Source organism: Scyliorhinus torazame, chromosome 10, assembly GCF_047496885.1.
Source record: "Scyliorhinus torazame isolate Kashiwa2021f chromosome 10, sScyTor2.1, whole genome shotgun sequence".
Taxonomy (NCBI): Eukaryota; Metazoa; Chordata; class Chondrichthyes; order Carcharhiniformes; family Scyliorhinidae; genus Scyliorhinus; species Scyliorhinus torazame.
This window is the reverse complement of record NC_092716.1, coordinates 113,093,706-113,108,721: the sequence shown is the minus strand read 5'-3', so window position 1 is coordinate 113,108,721 and position 15,016 is coordinate 113,093,706. Positions and strand designations below refer to the sequence as shown.

Here is a 15,016-nt window from a genome sequence, read left to right as displayed (position 1 = left end):
GTCGGCCCCTCCAACAGGCCGCCCCCAGATGGATGCACGCCGTGGTCCCGCCGGGTAAGTCCACACATGGACGGCACCAGCGGGACTCAGATTTTTTATGCGGCCGCTCAGCCTGTCCAGAGTGGAGAATCGCGGGGAGTGGGCCTCGTAGAGCGGCCCCCGACCGGCGCCAATGGTGCCGATTCTCCGCTCACCGGAGAATCGGCGGACCGGCGTCAGGGCGGCGTTGCGCGATTTGCGCCCGGCCCGGCGATTCTCCGGCCTGGCGTGGGCTGAGAGAATCCCACCCCATAAACTTTAATTTTGCTCACTAATCTCATGTGGGACCTTGTCAAAAGCCTCTTGAAAGTCCAGATACACAACATCCGCTGGTTCACCCTTGTCCACTCTACTGGTCGCATCCTCAAAAAAGTCCAGAAATCTGTCAAGCATGATTTCTTCGAAGATGTAAATAGTAAAATTGATGAAGGGGAGCCAGTGAATGTGGTGTAGGTGGACTTTCAGAAGGCTTTTGATAAAGTCTCACATAAAAGATTAGTGTGTAATGGATCTTTTTCAAATTGGCAGGCAGTGACTAGTGGGCCACCGCAGGGATCGGTGCTAGGATCCCAGCTATTCACAATATATATTAATGATTTAGCTGAGGGAACAAAATATCTTATTGTCAAATTTGCAGGTGACACCAAGTTGGGAGGGAAGGTGAGCAGGGAGGAGAATGCAGAGATCCTTCAGTGTGCTTTGGACAAGTTGAGTGAACCCGCTTCATCCAGTTCTCTAAAAGAATCATTTAGATTCAAAATGTTAACTCTGTTTCTCTCCCCAATGCTGCCATACCTGCTGAATTTAGCCAGCATTTTCTGTTTTTTATTACTCTTCTTCCTGATGTGACTTTCTTTAAAAAAGTGTTGATTTTCTTTGCAACCTTTTGCTGATTTTTGTATTTTCTCATTCGCATGAGCCTGCACCATTTTGTGCATGCATTTTCTTTTAGTTTGTCCTTCGGCTGTCCTTTTTGGTTAGTAGAGATCTTGTCCCTTCAGGTTCTGTATCAGATTAAATTCTTGAACGCCTCCCACTGATCTCCTGCCATTTTACCCATTAACAAATGTGCCCAGTTTACAGTGGGCAGGCTCTATTTTATTGTATCAGGGATTGTTTCTTGGAGCAATATGTTGTGGAGCCAACCAGGGAGCAGGCTATTCTGGATTTGGTATTGTGTGATGAGGAGGGATTAATTAATAACGTCATAGTTAAGGATCCTTTAGAGAAGAGCGATCATAGCATAATTGATTTTGAGTTTGAGGGTGAGAAACTGGGTGTCCCACACTAACGTTCTCGAGTTAAGCAAAGGTAATTACATAGGCTTGAGGACAGATTTGGCACTGGTGGACTGGGCAGGAAGACTAAAAGGTAGGACAGCTGATGAAAAGTGCCAGTTGTTTAAGGAGATATTCAATTCCTTCCAACTAAGTGTATTCTAGAGAGAGAAAAAACATCCAATGGTTAAGCAACAAAATTAAAGATAACAGGGATAAAAACTAAGGCATACCATAATTGCAAAGGCCTGCAACAGGATTGAAGATTGGGAAACTTTAAAGATCATCAAAGGGTTCCCAAAAACATAATAAGAAGGGCAAAGGAAAATTATGAAAGCACAAAAGATATAAAAGGATAGAAAAACCTTCTATAAGTATACAAAAGGGAAGAGAGTAGCTAAAGTGAATGTTGGTCCCTTAGAGATTGGGACCAGGGAGTTAATGGTGGGGAACACAGAAATGGCAGAGACACTATTTTGCCTCAATTTTTATGGTGGAGGACACTAGTATCATCCCAATAGTAACAGGTAATGCAGGGGTATTAGAATGGAGGAACGTAGAACAATCAATCATCAATTGGGAAAAAATACGAAACAAACTATTGGGATTGAAGGCAGACAAGTCCCCAGAGCCTGATGGCCTATATCCAAGGTCTTAAAGGAAGTGACAGTGGAGATAGTGGATTCATTAGTTATAATATTCCAAAATTCTCTAGATACAGGAAAGCGTCGAGTGAATTGAAAAAATGCGTATTCCAAAAGGGAGGGAGGCAGAAAGTAGAAAACTATAGACCAGTTACTTTAACATCTGTTGCTGGGAAATTGTTAGAATCCATCACTAAGGAAGTAATAACAAGACATTTGGAAAGTCAAAAAGCAATCCATCAGAGTCAGCGCTAAAGAAATAGAGTATAAAAGTAGGGGAGTGTTGCTGCAACTGTACAAGGCATTGGTGAGAGAGCACCTGGAGTACTGTGTACAGTTTTGGTCCCCTTACTTGAGAAGGGACATAGTTGCATTAGAGGCAGTTCAGAGAAGGTTCACCTGATTGATTCCAGAGATGAGGGGTTTGTATTATGAAGAGAGATTGAGAGATTTAGGCCTACACTCTCTCAAGTTTAGAGGTATATATGATAAAAAGTATTGACAAAGTAGACATAGAACAGATGCTTCCTCTTGTGGGGCAATCTAGAACGAGACATCACAGTTTTAGGGTAAGGGATAGCAGATTTAAAACAGAGATGAGGAGAAATGACTTCTCTCAAAGGGTCATGAATCTGTTGAATTCACTACCCCAGAGTGTATTAGATGACGGGACATTAAGTAAATGTGAGGAGAGAATCAGATTTTTAATGAGTAATGGGTTGAAGGGTTATGGAGAATAGGCAGGACAGTGGAGTTGAGGTAGAGATGAGATCAGCCATGATCGTACAGAATGGCGGAGCAAACTCAAGGGGAAATACTACATTGAACTTGATCATAATGATCCCTGTTTCATAAATATTCACGCACTGTTAGATTTAACTATATTTGGCTCATATGGCGTTGTGCAGTCATGTTTAACAGACTTGCCAGGTGCAGCTCCTGCCTCACGGTTAGTGTCAATATCTGAGCTGGTGACTGTTAGCAACAAATCAAGTGACGGCACTGCGTTTTCATCATCTTTCTCTTCATGGTCTTCCTCTGCTACCTGATTGGGTTACACTTCTTGGGTGTCTAAAAGGAGAAACGCATGAGCAGGCGACGGCCCACCCGGCCAAAATGTCAGTCAGGAGCCTGCTGCGAGAAATGCTTGCTCCTAATATCCACTTCTCCGCAGTCATTTAACAGTCAATAGGCTGACAGTAGGACTACCACCATCCTGCAACTGTAGTCGCACCTCAGAGTCAAGCAAGCAGAGACCCCTAGCCCTCCATTACTCGGGGTATGTGGCATTGCATCAGGGTTTGGGTGTCGCGCTAGGTGTCAGGCTGGCAGGTCATGAGGGCATGGCATCGTTTTGGGGGGTGGGGATGGTACCAAAAAAAAAAAAAAAAAAAAAAAAAAAACTTTGGGTAGGCCCTCCGATGGGCCAAGGGTCCCATTGAGGGACATACCTGCCCACTACCAGCTCACACAGGGAAAGCTGCAGGGCTGGCCACGTGGCTTGGGCCATTCCCATCACTGGTTAATTGCTGGCAGTGGAGTGAGGTTTTGGGGGTGAAGCAACTGTCCACTTGGGGACCTCAGTTGGCCCAGTGCCAGGCGTGCTGTCCAATGCCATCGCTGCTGCTGTTATAATTGCGTTGGGGGGGGCGGCCAGGTAATGGCAGGCCACCTGCTAGATTTAACAAGTCCCCAAGCCTTCAAACCTGGTCGCTGAGGGAAAGAGTAAAATCCAGCCTCATGTGTGCGGAGGGGCACCTCACTCCATGCAGATGCAGGGCGGTTCCCCTCGTTTCCACCTCCTCCATTGGGGCATCCGGTGCATCGTTGGAGGATCTGAGCATCCGCTCATTCCCATGTTCAGCCATTCCTCTCTCTCTTTCATGGTCCAAATTCAGCCCACAAAGGATTTAGATAAGTACAGGCTGGAACTGAATTGTGCAGGCTAATGCTGCCCAGTTGGGCCCTCCAGCTGGTGCATGCAGCCAGTTAGCAGAGTGTTCAATGCAGTCCGTAAGCCAAAATGACAATGAACCAGTAACATGAAGCTGGTGTACTGCCTGTATCACAGTGAATGGGTGCAGGGTAACTGTGCATTGTGATTCCCAAAACTTGTTTCCGGGGGTGGTCCAGTTTAGCCCCATAGCCTTTGTACTGGTTAGAATATTTATTAGAATTGAAATACAATTATGTTACTGGACTGGACGAACAAAGAAACAAGTCTGAGAAACAAGAGTTCAAACAGGCTTATAAATAGTAAAAGGTGGGGGTAAAAGGAGTAGGGCCGATTTGGGAACAAAAAGTGGATTTACTCATGGAGGCAGAGGGTTAGCTGAAGGATTAAATTAACACTTTGCATGCCTGCACCAAAGAAGATGCTGCACAGGCCATGGTGAGAGTGGGTTTAAAATTGATAAGAAGATGGTATTGGATAGTCCGCATTTAAAGTTGATAAAGCACTGGGACTGGATGAGACGCATTGAAGGATACGGTTGAAAGAGAGAGCGTAAATTGCGGATGCCCTGGTCATTCTCCTATTCTGGGGCTCTGTCCCCCACGCCGGCATCGGAACGCCAGAACAAAAGGCGTAAAACATCCACCGATTCCCTGTTTTGCTGGGGGCTAGCATGCCGACAGCCTAGAACACCCGGCTCCAGCTGCTGATACGGCCGCGGAATTGCCGGGTTCGGGGCCGTGCATGCATTAAGAGTCAACCACATCACTGTGTGGGTCTGGAGTCACATTTCGGCCAGACTGGGTAAGGACAGCAGATTTCCTTCCCTGAATGACATCAGTGAACCAGTTGGATTTTTACGACAAATGACAATGATTTCATATACTTTTAATTCCAGATTTCAATTGAATTCAAATTTCACCATGAGCCATGGTGGGATTCGAACCCAGGGCTCTTGGTTACTAGTCTAGTGACAATACCGCTTTGTCACTGTCTCCCCGAATGATTGCACAGTTCAGGGGCGGGATTCTGCAAAAACCGGCAGGGCGGGCAGCTCCGACGCGAAGGAGTGGCGTGAACCACTCCGACGTGGGGCCGCTCCAAAGGTGAGGAGGGCCAGGCCGGCGCTGGAGTTGTTTGCGCCACGCCAGCAGGCTGCGCCAGCAGGCGCGGAAGGGGCTTGGCGCCACGCCAACCAGCGCCGAAAGGTCTCTGCCGGCCGGCGCGATTTGGCACATGTGCGGGAGTGCCAGCGCGTGCTGGCATCAGCCCAGCGCATGCGCGCGGGGGTCATCTCCGCGTCGGCCATCGCGGACTGTTACAGCGGCCGACGCGGAAGAAGAGTGCCCCCATGGCACAGGCCCTCCCGCGGATCGGTGGGCCCCGATCGCGGGCCAGACCACCGTGGGGGCACCTCCCGGGGCCAGATTCCCCCGCCCCCCCCCTCCCCGAGGACCCCGGAGGCCGCCCGCGCAGCCAGGTCCCGCCGGCAAATACCTGTTGTAATTAACACCAGCGGGACTTGTCAAAAACGGGCGGCCACTTGGCCCATCGCGGGCCGGAGAATCGCCAGGGGGGCCGCTGCCAGTGGCCACCGACCGGCGCGATTCCTGCCCCCGCCAAAACCCCGGCGCTGGAGAATTCCGCAGCCAGGGGGGTAGGATTCATGCCGTCCGCCGGCGATTCTCCAACCCGGCGGGGGGGGGGGGGGGGGGGTCGGAAAATCCCGCCCGGGGTCGGAGAATCCCGCCCATGATCTTTCACAACTCCTCAGATATTGAAGCAGTCTGTGCCTGCATATAACAAGACCTGAACGACATTCAGACTTGAACTGTTAAGTGGCAAGTCATGGTCACACCACACATGTATCAGGTAATGAACATCTCCAACAAGTGAATATCTCATCACCTCCCTTGACATTCAATGGCATTACCATCACTGAATCTCCCCACCATTAACATCTGGGTGTTACCATTGATCAAAAACTGAAACAGACTAACAACATAAATACTGTGACTACAAGAGCAGGTCAGAGGCTAGGAATTCTGCGGCAAGTAACTCGCCTGCTGACTCTCCAAAGCCTGTCCACAATCTACAAGACACAAGTCAGGAGTGTGATCCATTTGCCTGGATGAGTGCAGCTCCAACAACACTCAAAAATCTCAGCACCACCCAGGACAAAGCAGCCCGTTTGATTGGCACCCCAGCAGCACTTTAAACATTCACTCCCTCCATCACTGGCGCACATTGACAGCAGTGCACACCATCTACAAGGTGCACTGCAGGAACTCCGAAGGCTTCTGTGACAGAAACTTCCAAAGGCACGGGGCGGGATTCTGCGCCCCGCCACGCCACATTTCTGCGCCGACCGGCCGGCGGGATTCTCCGTTACGCCAGCCGGTCAATGGGGTTTCCCATTGTGGGACAGCCCCACACCATCGGGAAACCCCTGGGAATAACGGAGAATCACCCCGGCGGAGAATCCCAGCCTTGAAGAACAATGGCAGCAAATGTATGGGAACAATAGTACCTGGAGATTCCCTTTCAAGTCACTCAGCATCCTTCTTTAAAACTAAATTTAGAGTACCCAATTCAGTTTTTTCCCAATAAATAATAATAATCACTTATTGTCACAAGTAGGCTTTAATGAAGTTACTGTGAAAAGCCCCTAGTCGCCACATTCCGGCACCTGTTCGGGGAGGCCGGTATGGGAATTGAACCCGCACTGCTGCATTACAAGCTAGCTGTTTAGCCCACTGTGCTAAACCAGCCCCGAAATAAAGGGCAATTTAGTGTGGCCAATTCATCTACCCTGCCTATCTTTGTGGGTTGTGGGGGCAAAACCCACGCTAACACGGGGAGAATGTGCAAACTCCACACGGACAGTGATCTGTGGCCGGGATCGAACCCGGGTCCTCGGTGCCATGAGGCAGCAGTGCTAACCACTGCGCCACCGTCTCAGTCACTCACCATCTTGACTTGGAAATATACCACAATTCCTTCATTATCACTGAATCAAAATCTGGGGGCTAATGGATCATAGAAGGTTTTAAAAATGAGGAAGTAGCCTTAAATATGTCAGGTCCTTTTTGAAAGTGAATCTGGCTGAGTTGTGAGTTGTGATTCAACGCTGACAGAGCCTCTCACTGGGTTGTGGTTAAGAGAACCTGAAGCTGGAGTGGTGCCAATGCTGAAAATTGATCATACAGGCCTGCAACCCGAGCTTGGGGAGCACACAGGAAACTCGCCTGCTTGGCCTCCTAACTGTTGTACAGGAACCCATCAGCTCTGCTACTCAAGCTCTCAGGTTACAAGCCAGAATCTCACCTCATTCTCTCATTTCCGCTGCACAGAACTGCATTCTTAAAAAAAAAAAATCAGACCCCATTTTCTAGTTCCCCTCTTGAATGTTGGGGAATGGAAAGCGATTGTGACTTGGCCGGAGCTGCAGCATTCCTCAGGTTGGGTTACTGAGGAGACACAGCTCACCCACTTTTGTTCTGGTCCAGCAGCGCCAAAGATCGTCAACTAAAAATAGGCCAGAGACCTGGGCGAAGGAAAGAACAACAAAGGGATGTGGGGTTGGGCATGCATGTGGGAATAAGATATGCTCACAGGAAGGATAAACAACATGCACTTGGTGGGACAAACCTTGGGACTATTTCCATATTGTAATTTATTTCTGTTGCTTAAAATAAAACCCCACTTTACCCCCACTTCCCTCACACGGTGCAGATTTTAGTTCATTCTTTTTCTTCACCATCTACACACACCTGCGAAAGGAAATGGAACAGTGCTGGATAAGTAGAGTCATGGTGCAGATCAGCCCTGATCTAATTAAATGGTAGAGCAGATCCCGGAGGCTGAAGGGTAATTCCAACAGTGATGAGGAGCAGTGACTCTGGCTACTGTCCGTCAACAAGGGCCAATTTGTTGCACCAATGTCCCACCTGCCAAGTCAGTAATCAGCTTGCCTAATCTGCTAGAGTCAGCTATTTACTTTGTAAATTGTTCAGGGTTGCTGGTTTACACAAGATAAGCTTTGAATTGGTAGTAATGACATGTGTGAACGTGCAACCGATTATCCCACTCATTGCCCTTTCTCTCAATCACCCCGGATTCAGATTCTGGCTGTAGTTCCAGCCCGGAGCTATTCTCATTGACCGTCTCAATGGTACCACAGTTGTCCGAGTCAGAAGGTGGGTTTCCTCCCACAAGCCAAATATATTCAGGTTAGGTGGGGTTACGGGGATTGGGCATTGGAGTGGGCCTAAGTGGGGTACTCTTTCGGACGGTCGGTGCAGTCACTTTTTTTTAAAAAAAACATTTTATTGAAGGCATTTTTCATATCTGCATATTCACAAAAATACAAAAGCCAACCGCGGTAACATGTAACAAAACAAAACCCCTCCCTCGGTGGAGTCCCAATGGGCAGAATGGGCTCCTTCTGCACTGTGACAATAATTCTAAATCTGTGGGGGTTCTACGGTTATAGCTTCAAATCCTGCTCCAGGGTCTGGAGTCCAAAATCTAGACTGACACTCCAATGCAGTAATGAGGGAGTGCGGTAGTTATCAAAGGTGCCCTTTGTCAATGTGACGTTAAACTGAGACTCTGTGTTCCCTCGGATAAACGTAAACAGTCCCTTGGTACATTCTGAAGAGCAGGATGTTATCCCCTGTGTCCTGGCCAATATTTATACATCCCTCAATCAACATCAGATTACTTGCTCATTATCATCTTGCTGTGTGAAAACTGGCCACCACTTTTCCGACATCACAATAGTGACAAACCTCACTTAGCAAAATACTGCGGATGCTGGAAATCCAAATTAGTATCAAAACACTGGAAAAACTGTCGGACAGGTAACTACTGTGGAAAGGGAAACAGAGGTAACATTTCAGGTTGACGGCCTTTCACCAGATCTGATGAACAGTCCTGCCCTGATCTGCTGAGTAATTCCAGAAATTTCCATGTTCATTTAGTACGTGTGCAAGGTGAGTTGGACATCCTCAGGCTGTGCAAGTGCTAAATGGTTTCCAATTATTTATTTGTACATTGCGGAGGCATTTGAGAGTCAAATGCACATGACACATAAGCAGAGATTAGACAAACTGGAATTTAACAGCTGGGTTGATCAATCTTTTCAAGATGTTAAAAGAAGCAGATAGGGGAGAAACTATTTCCACTGGGGTGGTTGGGGAGTCTAAGACCAGAGAATGTTGTCTAAAAGTTAGAGTCAAACAGTCAAACCTTTCAGGTCTGAACGTCACAGACCATCTTATTGAATGGTGGAACAGGTTCGAGGGGCTAAATGGCCTATCCCTTTCCTATGTCTATAAGAGGCTTTGTAAATATGACAGATCACATGCAAGTCTGTAAATGTACTTCATCAATACTGTAAATACGAGAGCAGCACTGTAGCACAGTGGTTAGCGCTGCTGCCCGGTTCGATCCCGGCCTCAGGTGGACTGTCCGTGTGGAGTTTGCACATTTTCTCTATGTCTGCATGGGTCTCACCCCCACAACTCAAAAAGATGTGCAGCATAGGTGGATTGGCCATGCTAAATTGCCCCTTAATTGGAAAAAAAAAGAATTGGGTACTCTAAATTGGGGCAGCATGGTAGCACAGTGGTTAGCACAGTTGCTTTGCAGTGCCAGGGAACCGGATTCGATTCCCGGCTTGGGTCACTGCCTGTGCGGAGTCTGCACGTTCCCCCCATGTCTGCATGGGTTTCCTCCGGGTGCTCCGGTTTCCTCCCACAAGTTCCAAAAGAAGTGCTTGTTAGGTGAATTGGACATTCTGAGTTCTCCCTCAGTGTACTCAAACAGGCGTCGGAGTGTGACAACTAGCAGATTTTCACCTACTTGTGACATTAATAAAGATATTATTAAATTTATATTTTTAAAAATCAATACTGTAAATATACACACATTTGGATCCTCCCACTACAACTGGATCCTCGACCAACTGGCCCACAGACCACCATCAGTAAGGATATAAAACAACACCTCTTACACGCTAGTCCTCAATACCGGGGCCCCACAAGGCTGCGTACTTAGCCCACCACTATATTCCTAATACACACACACAACTGTGGGGCAAAATCTGGCTCCAACTCCATCGACAAGTTTGCTGATGACACGACCGCAGTGGGTCAGATCTCAAACAATGATGAGTCAGAGTATAGGAGGGAGATAGAGAACCTAGTGGCATGGTGTAATGACAACAATCTCTCCCTCAGGGACAGCATGGTGGCGCAGTAGTTAGCACTGCTGCTTCACGGCACTGACGACCCGGGTTCAATCCCGGCCCCGGGTCACTGGCTGTGTGTAGTTTGCACATTCTCCCCGTGTCTCACCCCCGCGAACCAAAGATGTGCAGGGTAGGTGGATTGGACACGCTAAATTGCCACTTAATTGGAAAACATTTTAGAAAGCAATCTCTTCCTCAATGTCAGCAAAACTAAGAAGCTGGTCATTGACTTCAGGAAGCGGCGTGTCGTACACACCCCTGTCTGCATCAATGGTGCCAAGGTGGAGATGGTTGACAGCTTCAAATTTCTAGGTGTACACATCATCAACAATCTGTCCTGGTCCACCCACGTCGACGCTACAACCAAGAAAGCACAACAGCGCCTATACTTCCTCAGCAAACAAGGGAAATTCGGCATGTCCACATTGACTCTTACCAATTTGAACAGATGCACTGTAGAGAGCATCCTATCTGGTTGCATCACAGTATGGTAACTGCTCGGCCCAGACCGTAAGAAAATACAGTCATGAACCCACCTCCCATCCATTGACTCTGTCGACACCTCACGCTGCCTTGGGAAAGTGGGCAGCATGATCAAAGACCCCCTCCCACCCAAGTTATTCTCTCTTTCAACCTCTTCGATCGGGTAAAAGATACAAAAGTCTGAGAAAGCGCACTAACAGATTTAAAGACAGCTTCTTCCCCACTGTTACCAGACTTCTTTTTTTTTCCCGGCACCAATGGAGCAATAGTGATAACAGTTTTTTTTTTTGATAAACAATTTTATTAAGACATTTTGGCACAATAAACAACAATATAAAACAGTGTGCAAAAAACAATCATTATAGTGAAAGACAACCAGCTCCCCTCCTACAAGGACCAGTCTAACTACCCCCCTAATCTACATTAACCTACCCCCCCCCCCCCCACTGATGATTACTTTTCCGTGAAGAAGTCGATAAATGGTTGCCACCTCCGGGAGGACCCTGACAGTGACACTCTCAAAGCGAACTTAATTTTCACCAGACCTAGAAAGCTTGCATGTCCAATAGCCAGGCCTCCGACTTCGGAGGTTTTGAGTCCCTCCATGCCAACAGAATTCGTCGCCGGGCTACCAGGGAAGCAAAGGCCAAAACATCACCCTCTCTCTCCTCCTGGACTCCCGGGTCCTCCGAAACCCCAAACCCCATAAATAGCCACCTCTGGACTCATCACAACCCCTGTTTTCAGTACCCGGGACATAATATCCATGAACCTCTGCCAGTACCCCCTGAGTTTTGGGCATGCCCAAAACATGTGGATATGGTTCACCGGCCCTCCTGAACATTTGGCGCACCTGTCCTCCACTCCAAAAAATTTGCTCATCCGGGCCACTGTCATGCGGGCCCGGTGGACGACCTTGAATTGAATCAGGCTGAGCCTAGCGCATGTTGCGGTCGCGTTTACCCTACTCAACGCCTCCGCTCATAAGCCCTCTTCCATCTCACCCCCAAGCTCCTCTTCCCACTTAAGCTTCAGCTCCTCGGTTTGTGTCTCCTCTGCTCCCATAAGTTCCTTATATATATCCGAGACCCTCCCCTCCCCCACCCATCCACTGGACACTACCCTGTCCTGGATCCCCCTAAGTGGCAGGCGTGGGAAGGATGGAATCTGACTGCGTAGAAAGTCCCGCACCTGCAAGTACCTGAACTCATTCCCTCTCGCCAGCCCAAATTTCTCCTCTAACGCCCTCATGCTGGGGAAGCTCTCTTCCAAGAACAAATCCCCCATCCTCTCAATCCCAGCCCTCCGCCATGCTCGGAACCCACCGTCCATATTCCCCGGGGCAAACCGGTGATTGTCGCAAATTGGGGACCAAACCGATGCTCCCACTCCCCCCACGTGCCTTCTCCATTGGCCCCAGATCCGCAAAGTCGCCATCACTATAGGGCTGGTGGAGTACCCTGCCGGCGGGAGCGGCAGGGGCGCCGTAACCAGGGCTGCCAAGCTGGTGCCCCTGCATGAAGCGACCTCCATTCTCCCCCAAACTGACCCTGCCCCCACCATCCACTTCCTTATCATAGCTATGTTGGTCGGCTGCCCAGTAGTAGTTACTAAAGTTTGGCACCCGCGGGGACTTCCCCGCCTGCACAAATCCCATAATCGTTTTATTGACCTTCTTGAAAAAAGACCGCAGAATGAAAATGGGGAGACACTGGAAAACGAACAGGAATCTCGGGAGGATCGTCATTTTAACTGTCGGCACTCTCCCCGCTAGTGTCAGTGGGAGCGCATTCCACCTCCGGAACTCAGCCTTCATTTGCTCCACCAACCGAGAAGTTCAACTTGTGCAGACAGCCCCAGTCCCTCGCCACCTGTATCCCTAAGTATCTAAAGCTGTTTCCTATTAGTCTGAATGGCAGCCCCCTGAGCTTGCCCTCCTGGCCCCTCGCCTGGACTACAAACAACTCACTCTTTGCCAAGTTCAGTTTGTACCCCGAGAACCGGCCGAATTCCTTCAGGATCCCCATGATTTCATCCATCCCAGCCACTGGATCCGTGATGTATAAGAGCAGGTCGTCGGCATACAATGAAACACTGTGTTCCACCCCCACCACCCCACCACCCCACCCCACCCCACCACCCCACCCCCACCCCCACCCCCGCCGTACCAGCCCCTTCCAACCCCTAGAAGCTCTCAGGGCAATTGCCAACGGCTCTATTGCTACGCAAACAGTAGTGGGGAGAGGGGACACCCCTGCCTTGTCCCACGGTACAGTCTGAAATAGTCAGATGTCTGTTACCAGACTTCTAAATGACCTCTTATGGACTGAACTGATCTCTCTATGCTTCTCTATTGTAACTCTATATTCTGCATGCTTCACCCGATGTCAATGTATTTATCGTCGGTCCTATGTTTTTCATGCATGGAACAATCTGCCTGGATTGTATGCAGAACAATACGTTTTCATGGTATACATGACAATAAATCTAAATCAAAATACAGGTCAATCCTAGCGAGAGGTGGTTGGATGTGGGGATGGGGAGTCCAGAGTCAGACAGCTATTAGCTCTGCTAGTGTCTCAGCTGCCAACGGTTGGGTGTAACTGAGCCACAGGATAAAATACCTCATCTTTGTTTTCCAGTCTGTACCCAGTTAACTGACTACATCGGGGATACTTTCAATAGCCTCAACTCTCTTGCATTCAGAAGGAGAAAAATTAAGCAAAGCCCCTGCGTCTGGTCTCAATCCATTAACCGTCCCATCACTTCTGCCACTTCCCCCCGCCTCCCCCCCCCCCCAACAGTCAGTGACATTCTGAGGAATGTCACCGGGTGATATTTAGAGAATATCAAATCCTCACTTCAGTTATGTTTAATTACAACAGTCGGAGTTTCTCCTCACGAGAGAGGCTTCCTTCACTGAAACAGGAACAGAAGAACGACAAGCAGAGAAATATTATCTTGATCCACCACGCTTGCCCCATAACCGTGATGCCTGAAAAATCATGATTAGATAACATCCTCACCAACAGCGGTCTCATTTCATAAGACACATTAAAAAAAAACACTGACAAAAACATAACACTCCAAGGCCAATTCGACCCTCGAGTGTGGAAGATTAAACAGTGATAATTGACATGTTTGGGATGATTAAAGAATTTCAATGTAGACAGACAGAGAGAAGCTATTTCCTCTAGTGGCTGAGTCCAGAATGAAGTGCCTATACTTAAATTAGAGTGGAGACATTCAGGGATAATGTCAGGAAGCACTCCACACACAGGATAATGGAAATCTGGAACTCTCTCCCAAAAAACAAGATAAACTGAGGCCAGGAGTCCACTGACAATGTCAAAACTTGGTATAATGTCCTTCAATCAACTATTCAATTTTAATCACGCTGCAATAACTGAACAATATAAACCCTGTCACATTAAAGCAGCACCTCAGGCTAAAACCTTATCAAACATCCATCCCCTCCTCGTTTAGGATAACTCCAGGATTCCCTGACCTCTCATCACACAAGACATAACCCAATGTACATCATGTCGCACACAGGTAGAATGCATGAGGGTCAAGATAACATAAGAGGTGATAAAAGGCATTGGTGCAGAGATACAGTTGAAGGATTTCAGCTATTATAGAGATTCATTTCCTCCTCAGATTCGGGCGAGGTTCAGATTTCACAAGCAATTGCATTGGCCTATCTCGCCCACCTTCCCTGTCTGCTCATGATCCAAAATAGGATCTTCACACACTGAGAGTTCAGTAGGGCGACCAGCCCTAACCTGAAAATGAAAATCCTCAATGCCAGGGTAGGGCATCCAGCAGCTCGCCTCCTGTACCGTTCACTTACCAGTAATGTAGATGTTTGCCTGTAGATGCCTGCAGGTAGCCGGACCACTGCCTGAAGTTGAGTTGGGTACTCAGACCCGGCAAGGACAGGACTTCATCTGGAGCGTAATGTCCCAGAGCGCCGGCCACACAGAGCAACAGCAAACTCCACCACATTGCTGCGAAGCAGGCGGGGAGAGAGACCGTAGGATATACAGCCACAACCCGGAGGAATTGACAAGAATGCGGCAGCCGGGATTGGCTTCTCAGATGACCAGCTCGGAATAGGCTGCTCACGTGATCGACAGCGAATGATACATTCTCGGAAACATGGGCGGTGCAGAATACATAACAGCTCCTGTAACACTGCCAAAAAAGAGAGAGAGGGAGACATCCCCTGGACTGGAGAAACACATAGGGAGAGACACATACACAGGACACAGAGAGAGACAGATGTAGAGAGAGACATCCCCTGGGCTGGAGAAACAGATAGGGAGAGACACATACACAGGACACAGAGAGAGACAGATGT

At 48.4% G+C, this 15,016-nt stretch overlaps 1 protein-coding gene across 2 annotated transcripts in view; it reads right to left on the bottom strand.

The window, feature by feature from the left end:
- LOC140430865 (lysosomal protective protein-like) overlaps positions 1–14,758 on the bottom strand; it is a 57,831-nt gene extending 43,073 nt beyond the window's left edge. Inside the window, exon 1 of one of the 2 annotated variants that reach the window (XM_072518628.1) lies at positions 14,507–14,758. In XM_072518628.1, the coding sequence (XP_072374729.1) occupies positions 14,507–14,661 (155 nt within the window). In that variant the 5' untranslated portion in view covers positions 14,662–14,758. The remainder of the gene's footprint in view (positions 1–14,506) is intronic. The other variant, XM_072518627.1, reaches the window with a different exon arrangement.
- Positions 14,759–15,016: the final 258 nt, after the last annotated feature.